General features: G+C 29.1%; 2 protein-coding genes across 2 annotated transcripts in view; both read right to left on the reverse strand.

Moving 5' to 3' along the window:
• Positions 1-5,699, reverse strand: part of LOC105259074 (lysophospholipid acyltransferase 1) — a 9,925-nt gene extending 4,226 nt beyond the window's left edge. Inside the window, exons 1-3 of the mRNA XM_011270802.3 lie at positions 5,414-5,699; positions 739-884; positions 1-12 (exon numbers count right to left, since the gene is read on the reverse strand). The exon at positions 1-12 is cut by the window's left edge and continues 66 nt beyond it. Coding sequence (XP_011269104.1) covers positions 1-12; positions 739-884; positions 5,414-5,494 — 239 coding nt within the window. The 5' untranslated portion in view covers positions 5,495-5,699. The remainder of the gene's footprint in view (positions 13-738; positions 885-5,413) is intronic.
• Positions 5,700-8,979: 3,280 nt separating this feature from the next.
• On the reverse strand, positions 8,980-13,864 carry LOC105259075 (putative homeodomain transcription factor). The gene is made up of 16 exons (XM_011270804.3): positions 13,371-13,864; positions 13,038-13,177; positions 12,700-12,911; positions 12,436-12,622; positions 12,226-12,362; positions 12,026-12,128; positions 11,709-11,927; positions 11,308-11,375; positions 10,945-11,114; positions 10,725-10,861; positions 10,315-10,624; positions 9,999-10,227; positions 9,832-9,927; positions 9,614-9,757; positions 9,380-9,475; positions 8,980-9,308 (listed from the first exon to the last, which is right to left on the reverse strand). The coding sequence occupies exons 1-16, from the start codon at positions 13,409-13,411 to the stop codon at positions 9,159-9,161; spliced, it is 2,439 nt and encodes an 812-aa protein (XP_011269106.1). The 5' UTR covers positions 13,412-13,864; the 3' UTR covers positions 8,980-9,158.
• Between the last annotated feature and the right edge of the window lie 1,646 nt (positions 13,865-15,510).

Here is a 15,510-nt window from a genome sequence, read left to right on the forward strand (position 1 = left end):
TGAATCGCCTGCCTAAAAAAGAAAGAAATATTGATAAATAAAGTTTTCTGTCGAAATAAATGTATATCGATCATATATATATATATATATATATATATATATATATATATATATCGCGTAAAAGACCCATAATAAGACGCACATAATTCGAAAAATAAAAAATATAATTACTTTTTCTCTTTCAATTCTTTTACATTCTTCATTCAGATATATATATATATATATATATATATATATATATATATATATAATAATGCAGAAGAGTTGAAAAAAAAGTAAATATATTTTTTATTTTTCGAATTATGTGCGTTTTATGGGTCTTTTACGCGAAATAAAATTATATTATTCTCTCATATATAATTAATTTGAAAAAAAAAATTACATTGTTAAATATTTATCGATATTTTATATAACTATTTGTTATGGTTTTGAATTAACATAAAAAATGATATCAAAAAGATGTAAAGATATATCTTACAATATAGCTATAATTTAACTCTAATCAATATATTCGTTGCTCATTAATTTTACACTAAATTAATGTAATATAAATATTAATTTAACGAAGTGATATAGGCGAGAAAAAAATATTATTGTCAAAATAATTTGAAAACTTGAAATCTTTTTCGAAAGCATGTATTTAATATTTTGAGTTGTAATCATTTTATGTCAAAATTTCTATATATTAAAATTAATCCCATGCTATTTCTGTATGGAATAATTTTTGCATAGACTCACCTGCCAAAACAAAAATATCCGAGGGCAAGGCCAATTATAAGACCATAAACGTGTCTGGCAGCTGGAGTAGCAGCAATAGGGCTCAAAGATGATCTGAATAATCCGGCTAATATGAGTGCTGTAAATTGTGTCAAGACGAAATTAACCTGCACAAAAAAATAAATTTATTATATGCTCCATTCCTCTCAAAGATTTTTCTTATATAATCATTACTTATTATTGTTACGCCATTTAACTATTTACGAAAAATAATAATTCATAAAAAAATTATTTATATACAATATACATATATATAATTTATACATATTAATTATAATTTATATATATATAATGTAACTTAATTTTTTTACCTTACGTTTAATAGTTAAAGATAGATCATCAGATAGATCATCAGATTAGATTTTTTTTTAGATATATATATATATATATATATATATATATATATATATATATATGATCATTTTCAGTTTCTTAGCTTTTTATTATATTTTTATTTATTTACAAATTATTTTTCAAAATAAGATGTAGTAACACAAATAATATCAATAAGTAAATGACGATAAAATTAATAAAATACTGATTAATAAATAAATTACTAAGATATATTGGAATATTAAAGTAAATTGTATATAAATAATACGAAGAGAGAGAAATGTTTCTTTATGATTTATCTCTACATATACATGCACAGATAAGAATATTATTGCACTTGATATCAAGAATTAAAGAGGCAAAAAATAAAGCAATTCCTCTTTCAGATTTTCCTTGCTATCTATCACGTTATATATAATTAGAGCAATAATGTTTTTATAAATTATTCATGTTAGAAAACAAAAGATCAATTTCCCTCTCTCTCTCTCTCTTTCCCTTTCCCTTTCTTTTTCTATTTTTCACATTTCAACCGTATGAATTTGTAACTCAAGTTTTAGATTCTACCTCGCATTCTACACTGTTGCAATTCTCGAGTGACGAGGTCATTGATCCCTTTGCCCCATGTATACGTTTACGGTACTAAATTGTGCTAGATAATATTTTCATTGTTTCTTAACTATTGACAGCAAATTGGATTTTATTTGTAAAATTAAAAGTATTATATAATTTTCTTTATATTGAGATTTATCATATCTCATAGTATCTACAAAAGTAAAAGTATTTAAAAATTTGCAAAATTTGCATTTTAAATTAATAAATTTTACATATAAAGTTAATTTATATGAAAATCAAGGAGAAGGAGATAAATAATAGATAAAATGTAAAAATTTTTTCAATTAAAAAATATCAAAATATACCTTTTTTGGAGAGTTTTAAGACAAACAAATTATTTACATGACACATGTTACGACAATATAATTATGTACGTGTAAGAATAATTATGATAACACGTGTAAGAATAATTATAACACATTGAAGATAACATATGCAAGTCTTGAGAAATATTTCATAAAAGTGTCGTATAAAAGCTGCACACAATTATTTTGCACAAAGGTGTTTTTAAATAATCTATATTTTATATATTATCATTGAGAAAGTGAGACAGCAATAAAAGTATAGATTATTCATTATTAAATTTGTATTCATTAACGTAATAAACTTATAAACTTATAAATTGTGGAATAAATACATAAGAAGGAAATAATATTATATTACTTAATGCTTTACAATTTTGAAAGATTTTTTCTAATTTTTTAAATATTTCTATTTTATTAGGGGGGCCAACCAAGATATTCTTATTCTATATTTCATTTTTTCATTTTACTCCTATTTTTAACATATTTATTTAAACAGTCGATCGCGTTCTGTTTTGCCAGTGGAATGCATCGTTGAGAATGACGGAAGGCGATAAAGGGTTTTCGCTAAAAATAGGGAATAAATGAAACGGATAATACGCTTCGGATAATATAATCATTTTCCAAGGAATAACCGTAAAAAAACGAGCTCTTATCGCAAGGCAGCGTTATTAAGACAGTGTGTGCAATTTTTATTGTTTTAATCTCTTAATATTGTTTTACTTTATTGCGTTCCTTGCTATCTTGTCTATGATGAAAAATAATGGCTCGTAAATATTGTACAACACAGTGTAAACAGTAAAATAAAACACAGTAAAATTCCTTCATTACATATTGCATTTATTTAAATTCTATACTTATATTTAGCACAGCTAACTTTGATCTTCTGAAATTAAAATATCAATATCAAAGTATATAATATCAAAGTATTTTCTTCCCTCGGATAAAAAAATAGATTTCTTTAACATGGCATATCATTATGTGAAGCCACAAACTATAATTATAATTTTTTGCTAATTTTGTCATTAATTATCATAAACTTATCCGATTAAAAAATTATGTCGTTTGCAAAATATAATTAAATTTTGACTGTAATTAAATTTCTTAAGATTCATATTTAGTACATTTATATATTGTTTAATATAACTATATTTCAGTATTTTTTATTTTACAAATGTATTTCAGAAGAATTATATCAGTAATAAATAAAACTTTCAAAAATTTGCTGCATATTTATTAATCTTATTATACTTCATATTTCTTTCATAACAACTTGAACTTTATTTCTTAGATTTTATTAAACTTAGAATTAGTATTAATATTAAGAAAGTTATAGGAAAATGCTAAAAAAATTGTTTTTTCTATAATATCTCATTTCAGGAAAAATCGAGCTCTAGTTAATCGCAAGATAAACTTCTATATATGGGCGAGATTGAACTTGAAAATATCTTATCATCATCCATCTGATTTCTTTTTGTATAATTGCGCACACGTTTTTTTATTATTTATGTACTTCGCTTTCATCTCTGCTCAATATTATTCTTATAATTTTCGAAATGTTTATGATAAGCCGATACATCGCGGTTTTATGTGATAATTTCATACAACAATTGATATTTTATTGAGATAAGCAATATGCACAATATTTTCACAATAAATATATTCATATTTATTTATTTCAGGCTGCTAAAATAAGTGATGTGTTAATAAGTTTTTTTATGTCATTAAAATATATTGAAATAGTAACGTTAATTATATCTTAAATTATTTTCTATCGAATGTTATTCAATACTAAAAAGTAACGAACGATACATGGATAATTAAAATCTTTTTATTATTCCGTAAAATTATTAAACAGATATTATGAAACTTCGAAAATAAAATGCAATAAATTGTAAAAAACAGGAAATCATCATCGCAGTCGCAACATTATTTTTATAATAATTTAATTTTAACAGTATTACAGTCTCATGTAAAAAATATTTATTAAAATATATTATTATATCTATATTATTAAACTATATTTTTAAACTATTATATATATTTAAATATATATATATATATATATTTAAACCTATATTATTAAACTATATTTTCATAATATCTATCTTTCTAATATTGACTTTTATGAGACAAAAAAACTTACAGGTTATTTAAAAATTAATTTTAAAAATTAATTTTTTTTTATATCTAAAAAATAGAATATATAGAAAATTAATTGTTTATGTTGCTAAAGAGATAAATCAGCAATTGCTCTTATTTTCTAATGTTGAATAATAAACGATAGGAAATCCGGTGAGCAAAGAATAAAAAGTATATGTTGCACGACAGAGAATTAACAAAACTCGAGGTTGTCAGTAAACTAGATATTTCCCTTGAATGTAATAATTAGCTTTTAAAAAATACTCGAATTATAAAACATGATAATATACATAATATACGATAAATAGTGACTGATAATAAATGAAGTTTTGGTCATTAACTTCACTTCAAAGTTCATAGACTACAGTAGTAAAAATAAATTGTAAGTAAAAATAATTATTTTTAAATTATTTTTAAATTTGTAAGTAGAAATAATTTGTCTTTTTTACTATATAAAAAAATTTCAATTATCGATCCAATTAAAATATAATGTAAAAGAAAAGTTTATTTTTAATTCTCGTTGAATCTAATGAAATAATTAATCAATTATTTAAATCAATTTAATTAACGAGTAATGTATTATAACGCAAGAAAAACTGAAGAAAACTAATTGAAAAATATTATCATATCGATTGTGTTGTTGAAAGTCTTGAAAGTTACGTGCAGGAATTTTATTTGGAAAAAAAACTGCGCATATTTCTTATGTTAATGTTGCCATTTTCTACAATATTATGTAAATGCATTAAAAATTAATTAAAAAACATGTATTATGCGAGAGAATTTAAAAGTCATCGCATAGCAGGATTAATTATTTAAATCAACGCAACTCTAATGCAGAAAAAATAGAACAAGTAACGTAGAAAATTATATTCAATTGCATTATTTAATGCGCGTTATCATTATTGTATTAATTAGTTTCAAGCATTGTTCGAACACAAATACGACCATTCGAGTATGATTATAGAATGCATAGATAAAACAATGTGATGGAGAAAAAAAATCGATCTTAAAATATTCAATGATTCAAGAATGTATCTGTTATATAAATCTATTTTATCATCCTATTTTATCCGAAGCGCATACAAAGCGGAAAAGCGTGATGAAGAAGATCCCTTTAGCGATCGATATCTATGCGAATTCCCGGGAATCTCGCTTAGAGGACAACGGCACCTGGACAATCACGCCGTCGCTCCTCCCCGCACCACGCGATGCCGTGCCGTCATTTCCGGCATCCGGGTATATCTCACCTGGTCGATCGGCAACCCGACGAAGTCCGCGAACCAAGAGAAAGTGCGAAAGCCGTCGTAGTGGTCCATGGTCGTGGCCATTGTCGAGGGATTCGCCCAAGAGGATCCGCGATCGCGAAAGATACGCGAGACGGACCACGAGGTGGACGAATCCGGAAGCGAGTGAACGGATGATAGACGGCGATTTACGAACGTAACCAGATATAGATGACAGCCAGCTGACGCACAAACAGACGAGAGCGGACGGATGACTCCGGCGAACTAAAGTAAAGCGGGAAGAGCGCCGGCTGCGTTACCGGCATTTGGAATTTTGCGTGGCGTCATTTGACGTGAGAAGCTCGTGTCGCACTGTCGACCAATCACTCGCAAGCATTTGCCGGAGAGGTGGTCGTGCGAGTTAAAGCCGTATTAGATTGCACATTGAGCCTTGAGATTAAAAATTAAAATTCTTCTCTTGACTAATCAGAAAAAAAAATTTCAACGCTCCTTTTTTTATGATATGAGTTTTGATTGTCATTGAAATTTGAAAAGATAATTGAAATTGTATAAACAATTTCGTGATCCGTTTATCCGATTAGATCGTGCATTAACGGCTTTAAATTGTGTGAAAAGAGAAAAGATTTGATCTACAGAAAAGAAATGGAAATATAAAAAAAATATATATTTTCTTTTTTCCTTATCTTAAATTGCTATTATTTATCTCTCTCTGTCTCTCTAACAATATTAATAATCAAAATACACATTTTATAATAAATTTATATAAAACATTTTCTCGATCTCTTTTCCTTTTATCTTTACTCTTTCATGTATGATTAATTACACTAAAGATTATTAATCCATTGACAAAAATAAATTATATATACAATCGATTTCGAATTTTTATATTTTTATAAGATACAGTTATTTAAATATTTGCAGTTTTCTAAACAAGAAAAATTAAAAAGAAAGATCAGAATTTCTTATCATAACTATAAATTATGGATTTGCATCATTGCTTACTACAATTTTTTGCATGCAATTATTTTCTTTATGCAAAGATACATTGCTTTTTTATTTTACAATAGATAGTATAATTTATTATAATGTAAACTAGATTATTCTTAGATAAGATCTTAGATTATTCTTTTCATTACTTTTGATAATTTCAAAATTATCAATCTCATTCTTAAAAAGTTGCATATTTATTTCAATGCTCCAATTTATTTTCATTAATCTTATTGTATCAATTATTAATTTAAATTACTTGTACAAGAGTATTAATCAAATTTAGAGTCTATTATTTAGCACAAAGTACATTTTCAACTGCTTAAATAATGCATATTAATAAATTTTACATTACAGGAATACATACATGCATATATATGTGTATAAAGGCCTTTGAAATTGACCATTTTTTTCTATATTTTCTTTTGTTATTCTTACATTAATAGTATAAGATAAGACAAAGATAAGAAAGACAAACTATGTTTAAAATTGATTAACTTGTAAATTGTAATTGCTACAATATCTTTTAAGATAAGTTTAAATAAAAAATATTTTAAGAAATAAAGTTTTTTTCTTGTAAATGTTTTTACTTCATATATATATACTGTTATAAATTTTTAGATAATTTGAAAAATAATTTATATCATAAATTTTTTTTATTATTGCACAGGTACTATTTTTCTCATATAGTCTTTCTTATAACATGTATGATATTTACATACATTTTCCAACTTTTATATATATTCTTCAAACATACAATTATATATATTTTAAATATGTTCTAAATTATCTATTAAAACCGATGACAAATGTTCAAATTGTATGTCCACATATACAATGTAATCATCTGATTACACATTGTATTATTATCATAACTAGACAAACATGCTCATTTGAATATATATTACCAACTTTGATAAATTAAACTACAAAATAAATTCAAAAAATATAGAAAATTGAATTTTTTCCAAACATATAACAAAAATATTATAATATTTATTGTAACATTCAATATAATAAGAATAAATAAAAAAATATATGTTAAAAAATGTTTATGTTAAAAAATGTTTATGATTTAAAAATAAATAAAATAATTTTTTAAAAATAGAATTCTCTATGTAATTTTTCGAGCACATATCATTGTCATTTTTAATATTTACACTGTACATTTAAACAATTTTAAATATTTTATACAGCTTGTTAAATGTAAGAATTATTTTTTATACAATCTATATTATACCAAACTATATAATGCCATAGTAATAATATGCTATCATTGCTATTATGCAGGGTGTCCCATTTTAAGTGTCCACCCCAAATATCTCTCTCATTTTTCATTTTAGAGAAAAATGGTTTAGACACGTTTTGTATGGTTTCGAGGGGGCCATAAGATGGTACCATTGATTTGACCTTGAAGAGTCATTTGAAGGTCACGTGAAGATCATCTCAATTTTCTTAAATGGCACCCCCTATTTTTAATTACATACTCTTGTAGCTGACCTCGAGAGCTTTCCAAAACACTATAATAAAATATTTTTTCGTTGAGTATTTTTTGAGTTATGAGACTTGAATAATTTCTTAATACTACATAAATCATAAAATATTATTTTTCGATTATTTTACTTTAATACTTTTATGCACAAAATAATGTGAGAAATCGATTGGTGTAAAGAAAATACATAGTTGTTTCAAAGAAAAAATATGTAATTGTTAATTGCAAATTACATATTTTTTCTTTGAAACAACTATGTGTTTTCTTTACACCAATCGATTTCTCACATTATTTTGTGCATAAAAGTATTAAAGTAAAATAATCAAAAAATGATATTTTATGATTTATGTAGAATTAAGAAATTATTCAAGTCTCATAACTCGAAAAATACTCAACGAAAAAATATTTTATTATAGTGTTTTGGAAAGCTCTCGAGGTCAGCTACAAGAGTATGTAATTAAAAATAAAGGGTGCCATTTAAGAAAATTGAGATGATCTTCACCTTCAAATGACTCTTCAAGGTCAAATCAATGGTACCATCTTATGGCCCCCTCGAAACCATACAAAACGTGTCTAAACCATTTTTCTCTAAAATCAAAAATAAGAGAGATATTTGGGGTGGACACTTAAAATGGGATACCCTGTATGTATATGTATATACATTAATATATATATATATATATATATATATATATATATATAACTTCAAAAGAAAGTTATAGGTTAATTAATGCTTTGATAGCATACAATAAATGTATTGCCTTGTCATGCTTAAATCTATTATAATATCATTAGTGTTAAATTAAATGAGTCGAGTATGAGAAATTAATTTAATTAAATATATTAACTATTTTGTCAATTCAATCTTCCAATATGAGAAAAGTAGATGTATAATAAAGTTACTATTTTCAGATATTTTTGAATTTGAAATTAATGTTTTTCAGTAAAAATTTTTAATTAATTAAATTTAATATTTAATTAAACTTTATTATATAGTGTTTTTATTTTAAAAAAAAGTATATTGAGTACTCTTATATATAAAAGTAAATTATTTTAAATTATTATCAATTTGACTACCTAAATAAGATTTTCTTATATATGATTCCAAAATTTAATAAGCTAAAGCAATTTAACTTGTCAGTGTTTGAGCAATTAAGAGCAGAATAATGTCTGTTCCAAAAAAAATAAATTCAAATTCAACAGACAATTTAAAGTTGATAAATAAAATATATGTGACTGTTGACAGTATACACTACATTTTAAATTGCTTTATTTTATTTTTATTTTATGCAATTTGAGTTTGAAACCGAGCAACTCTGACAGTACTCCTGAGAGTGCTGATAGTAATACTACTTTAGTAACAGTATATAGATACGGATTAGCTGAAAGCCCAGAGATTTTGAATGGACTTTCCAATTCCTATAAAGCATCCCATTGAATTAATTCAATTTATATTAGCTTTTTATTAAATTTTTAATAGAAATGCATACCTTTATCAAGTCAGCCGCTAATTTTAATACGCTATTTGCGACCATAAGTTCTTCTTTCTTATGCGGCTTTTGCTCAATTTGCAAATATAAATTAATCTGAAAATTGTACCGAAATATATAAATCAGTGGATGTGTGTGCGTATGTAGGTGTGTGTGTGTGTGTGCGCGTACGCGCGCGAGGAAGAGAATAAAAAATCTAGAATAAAAATGTAAATATATTATTGTAAAACTTACTTGCTCGGTTATCAAAACTGAGAGATTCCTGTACTTCTTGTTGATTTTTGTCCCTAACGTCATAAATCGTAATATAAATATTCCAAGTGAGAAGCTCCAGAATAATGCTTCGACGTTGTATCGCGAATGTAGGCTTTCAAGATCCTAAAATTTAATTTATTGTTGAAAACAAAAATGTAAAAAAAGTTTATTAAAAAGAATCTGTGAGATATACTTACTTTAATCAATTCTAAACTTACGAATGACAGCAATAATATCGTAACGATAAATACCGCCGATACAATAACGTCCACAGATCGTTGCGGACCTCTTCGCTATAACGCGAAATTGTGTAATGTCATGTATATAATTATAGTTTTTAAAATGTTAACGTTTAGTAGCTTACTTTCAGATAAGATCTGACACTCAGCCACGTTTTTATGTTGCGTACTTTGTTCAAACGAAAATGTGGCAAATCGGATTTTTGCGCACGTCTAGACGATGTTAAATGAGAAAATAATTTAGCATATAAAAGTCTCTGCTTGTACGTGCGTTCCGCGACTGCGAGTAAGAAAAATAAAAAGCATGACAGCATAAGTCGCTCGAATGTCGAAATAATTATTAGTATTCGTTCCCTAAGAAAGAAACAGTTTAAAGAGGTTTTCATTCTTCAAGTAACTATTAACTTTCTAAATACTTTAAAATGAGATGTTCTCTCTTACCAGAAAGTGCTTCCAAATGCTATACCAATTATTCTACACAAAACATCGGTATAAGTTTCCAAGTTCACTTGAATCATATCACTTGGTAATAGGCTGACAGATACATTACTAATATTATCCGATCCTATATGATCACTCAATCGTTTTATAGACGGTATTAGACACAGTGCGATGCTAAGTATCAGACCACCGTAAAAATAATTCATGCTCTCCGGCATAGATTCGACTCTGGCGATTATTGCTGAACTAATGTCTAATACTGACAATTCAGCTTTCTTGATATCACGTCGCGTCCAAATCGTACATGAAACTATAAACAAAGTGATATAAATTAGAGGCTATTAAATCTATATTTATTTATTACAGAATGAATCACCTAATTGTAATATATGCAATTTGTCATTACTAACCACGATCAGATGATGTACAAGTAGAATTTAGTAATATCGAAGGCGGCAATTCAAATTCCCAGGAAAAGGGATGTTCTACAAATTCTCCATAATTAAGATTGGTCTCACTTGCTAAATCAGATTCTCCAAGTTCTGAACTGCAATAATTCCGTTTCGCAAAAAGCTATATAAAAAATCATTGAAAACTATAACTCATTAAAGAATCAAATTTAAGTCTCACCTGTAACTACAATCGTCGCTATTGGTTGTTACTCCCATCCATTCTGTAGCTGAAGTTGTTGCCTCTGTGAGATGATGCGTGGTAGCTTCCTCGCATTCGCCTTCCTCTTCACTCTCGCACTGCTGTCGTGCTTCTCTTGAGCCCAATATTTTTGGGTCTGCATTTTTCTCCTTGAAAATTAACAATAATAACAGAATCAACAAATTAAACATTACTACGTGTAGTAAAAGTAAATATCTCTTGACAGAATAAGAACAAAATATCTTAAATTGACTTATTTAAGATACATATATATGCAATTATAGGAAAGTAATATTTAAAGAATATTAAAATATATAAGTATAAAAAATAGATGAAATATACCTCGCTATTGTTGTGAATATTGCTTTTACTATCCGTAAACTTGTCATCATTTTTTAATGGGTCGGGTGCTGCGTGGAAAGTGGAAAACGATGATTTAGCTATTACTCCATTTTTTACCTTTCCAACAAAGATTAAAGCGTGTTAGCGGTTCGAAATGCAACTAAATATAAAAACAAATAAAAATACTTCTCATTCGTATGCTTTCATGGAATATTATATGAATCTTAAAATCGAAAGAAGCACTAAATGTATTTACAAATTTAACAAACTACATGTTTTTATATAACTTTGCATATGTCACCACGAATTCAAATTCGCAAATAAAATATTATAATTAATTTTGCAAAATATTAATTATTTATTTACAAACTAGTTTACAAGCGTATACTTGTAAATCAAACCTGAGTGTTTTGGTGGAAGTGAAACTTGTTGACTAGTGCTATCTTCTGACCATGACGTGCGGTCTTTATTTTGTCGCATTACTCCTTGCCGTGATCTATTTCCTTGCGCCAATCCTTGACCTATTACTCTGTCATTATCACTAGAAACATTACCATTTAAACTCTCAAAGCCATCATCATCTTGATGTATATTCACCACACGTTCTTCTGGTATATTTTCTATTACAGATATAGAGAAATATAGACATTTGAGTTTCAAAGTATGTAAATTTACAGAAAATAAATAATTAAAATAATTAAAATATTAATAATATTACCTGGCTGTTCAATATTAGCTGAACTTTCATTTGGAGGATTGGAATTCTCTCCAGTTGTACTTATTGCCTCTTTGTCAAACACTATTTGAGCATTTGCAGATTCCTGTTACAATAGAAAATATATATGCTTATTGTGTGTGTATACATATACAGATATACATGTTTCAAACTATCACAAATTTGAATCACTCAGTACTCACTTGAGGCTGATTAATAATTGAAGAATTCTCAATTACCACCTTTTTAGCAAATCTTACTGCAGTTAGTACCTCTTCACTTCCTGTACTTGCTTTCTCAGAGGCAATATCTTGAGAGGATTTTGAATCCTTATGTATACCTTCAATGAATATTTATTACATATTAGTGCATTATAAAAATAAATTAGTATTTTTGTATTATTGCATACTTACGTAAATTTTGTCTATGTCTAGACTTTCCATTTCTGCATCTAACATGTCGAGAACGTCTTGTTATTCGTTGTCTGGATTGATTAGATAGCATGGTAGGACCTGAATGTGTTGATACAATATGGGAATGAACAATACATAGAACAAACATCATAACGACAGGTACTAAAACTTCTGACATTGATACAATCTGTAAACAAACATGACAATCAGGATGAACAGTAATGCAATATGCTCTAAAATATAAAAAATATTTTATTTTCATACTTCTGCTTCATTTTCCCTGTTTACATAAATGTAATACAAGGAAAGATTGACTGCTTGTAAGCTATATAGTAACAAGAAAAATAGGAAGATGCGATAACTTGTCTGCTGTATCCACCACTTTTTGTACAATGGAAGGAACAAAAGTCGCTGAAATGCTAGGCAAGCTACCGTAGACAAGCCATGCTTTGGTTTGGCTTTTGGAAATGAAGATCCTATATACATTAATACATCACAGATGAATATACATGCTTATCAAGAAGAACATCAAAATAATATATAATAATATTCTGTGTATATATGTATATATTTATATAATTGTTAAGATTTATGTAGCATACCACGAACAAGATCAACATCAATTAATTCTGTTTTAAGTTTTGCTGTTCTCATTGGAATATGTGTAAGTCCATCAAGAATATATTGCTCTATGGTTCTTTCCCATTGTTGTTTATCATATGTGCCAATTTTTTTTTGATACCTGGAAAAATTTATTTTTTATTCATTATTTAATCTTTTACATATATTTTTGAAAGACTTTGATAATTGATTATATATATTTTCTAAAGACTTTTGATATAATATTAATTTAACATTCTCAAATTAAACGCAGAGCTTAAGGCGATGATGAAAAATGTCAAATTATAATTAATTTGATGTTCGAAATTTCTTACCAATGCACCAATTCGTTGAGTCCCATATTCATTAAACGCATTGCAAGATTTTGCAATACTTGTTGGCTGCAATAGAGATTTGCAAAAATCTGCGAAGAAATGAAATGCAATTTTCCGTGAATTTTTATATGGAATCGAAATAATATTATATCATATAAGCAACGTTGGAGCAATATTATATCATCGACGATATCGAGTACTAAGCTAAATTTTTGGTTTTATTCAGCACTTGGTTCGTGTAAACAGCTATTTTAACAATTTCGCATCGTCATCATCTGTCAGCGTCGAAAGAAATCGGACTGACTGCAGGTGATCGCAAAACGAAACGATTTGACGCACAACAAAGCACAATCCATACAGATCTAAGTGGACGGAATATATCGGAGTATAATCATCGTTCGATTTGAGATTTGATCCTCGAGAAATGAGGAAAAAAAAGATGAGGGTCTCTTTTGTTGCGATTCTCCTCAAAGATGGCGGCTGACAGGCAGTGAATAGCAAAAATTTCAGATGACAGCACCGACAACATCACGATACCGTAAAGGTGCAATTTCATTGACGCTAGAAACCAGCGGCAAATTAAAATCACTAGACTTTCTCTAAATATGGCGTCAATAAAATAAAGTTCAAACAGTTTCAACTTTTTCAGTGTGTAAAGCGGCCTTTTCATTGACGCTACTTTTTAGCGTCAATGAAATTGCACCTTAACAGTTGGCAGCCCTACGAGATAGGCTGTGCAGCACTGTGCGTATATAAAATAAATTTGAAATCGCTTCTAGCCTAACCATCTTCACGCGATCGACTTTATTTGAATTGCACGGCATCGCATCGAATTATGATGCGGCGCCGATTTATTCGAACGTAATTCGGGACATCGCGATGCTGTATAAGCGTCAAATGAGCACGAATTGTCACGCAAATATGATAAATCACATCTACTCACCGTTCACCGGCTGTTCCACAGGCCGCTCCACTCGCTCGCCTCGAGACGTCCCATTCCGATCTTGATGCACACGATATCATCAACGCGAACGCGCGACACTTTATTAGGCACTCCCGATATTCGCTCGTATCCGATAATCATCATCAAGGGCGCAAATAACGCGACGCGACTTCGCTCCATCTTCGCGATCGCGCTATCACTGAACTGTGAAAAATAGCTGTCGCGCACTTTCGCCGACATATTATGAAAGTCGCGCGATCATCCTTGGACACTTTCGACGCTCTTTCACTCGCGATATTCGTTTAAAAACGGTTAAAAGACGCGAAAAATGCGGACGTACGACGATCCGTGTAACTGCGTATGACTCCGATTCACGTATGACGCGTATGACGTAGCAGTGACGCGTATGACGTAGCGATCACGCGCTAACATGGCGGCCGAACCAGTGCGCATTCGTTTCTGCGCACTGGTTCGGCCGCCATGTTAGCGCGTGCTACTACGTCATACGCGTCATACGTGAATCGGAGTCATACGCAGTTACACGGATCGTCGTACGTCCGCATTTTTCGCGTCTTTTAACCGTTTTTAAACGAATATCGCGAGTGAAAGAGCGTCGAAAGTGTCCAAGGATGATCGCGCGACTTTCATAATATGTCGGCGAAAGTCCGCGACAGCTACTTTTCACAGTTCAGTGATAGCGCGATCGCGAAGATGGAGCGAAGTCGCGTCGCGTTATTTGCGCCCTTGATGATGATTATCGGATACGAGCGAATATCGGGAGTGCCGAATAAAGTGTCGCGCGTTTGCGTTGATGATATCGTGTGCATCAAGATCGGAATGGGACGTCCCGAGGCGAGCGAGTGGAGCGGCCTGTGGAACAGCCGGTGAACGGTGAGTAGATGTGATTTATCATATTTGCGTGACAATTCGTGCTCATTCGACGCTTATACAGTATCGCGATGTCCCGAATTACGTTCGAACAAATCGGCGCCGCATCATAATTCGATGCGATGTCGTGCAATTCAAATAAAGTCGATCGCGTGAAGATGGTTAGGCTAGAAGCGATTTCAAATTTATTTTATATACGCGCAGTGCTGCACAGCCTATCTCGTAGGGCTGCCAACTGTTAAGGTGCAATTTCATTGACGCTAAAAAGTAGCGTCAATGAAAAGGCCGCTTAACAGTAATTAACTGTGT

This window comes from Camponotus floridanus, unplaced genomic scaffold (genome assembly GCF_003227725.1).
Source record: "Camponotus floridanus strain SB8 unplaced genomic scaffold, Cflo_v7.5 scaffold12, whole genome shotgun sequence".
Taxonomy (NCBI): Eukaryota; Metazoa; Arthropoda; class Insecta; order Hymenoptera; family Formicidae; genus Camponotus; species Camponotus floridanus.

Bases quoted from the DNA above. Each gene is read 5' to 3' on its own strand.
- LOC105259075 (XM_011270804.3), bottom strand. From the start codon at position 13,411: ATGCGTTTAATGAATATGGGACTCAACGAATTGGTGCATTG. The intron at 10,862-10,944 runs GTGAGACTTAAA...GAATTATTGCAG, and splicing joins AGCGACGATTGTAGTTACAG to TTCAGAACTTGGAGAATCTG. The intron at 9,476-9,613 runs GTAAGTTTTACA...TACAATTTTCAG, and splicing joins CAGTTTTGATAACCGAGCAA to ATTAATTTATATTTGCAAAT.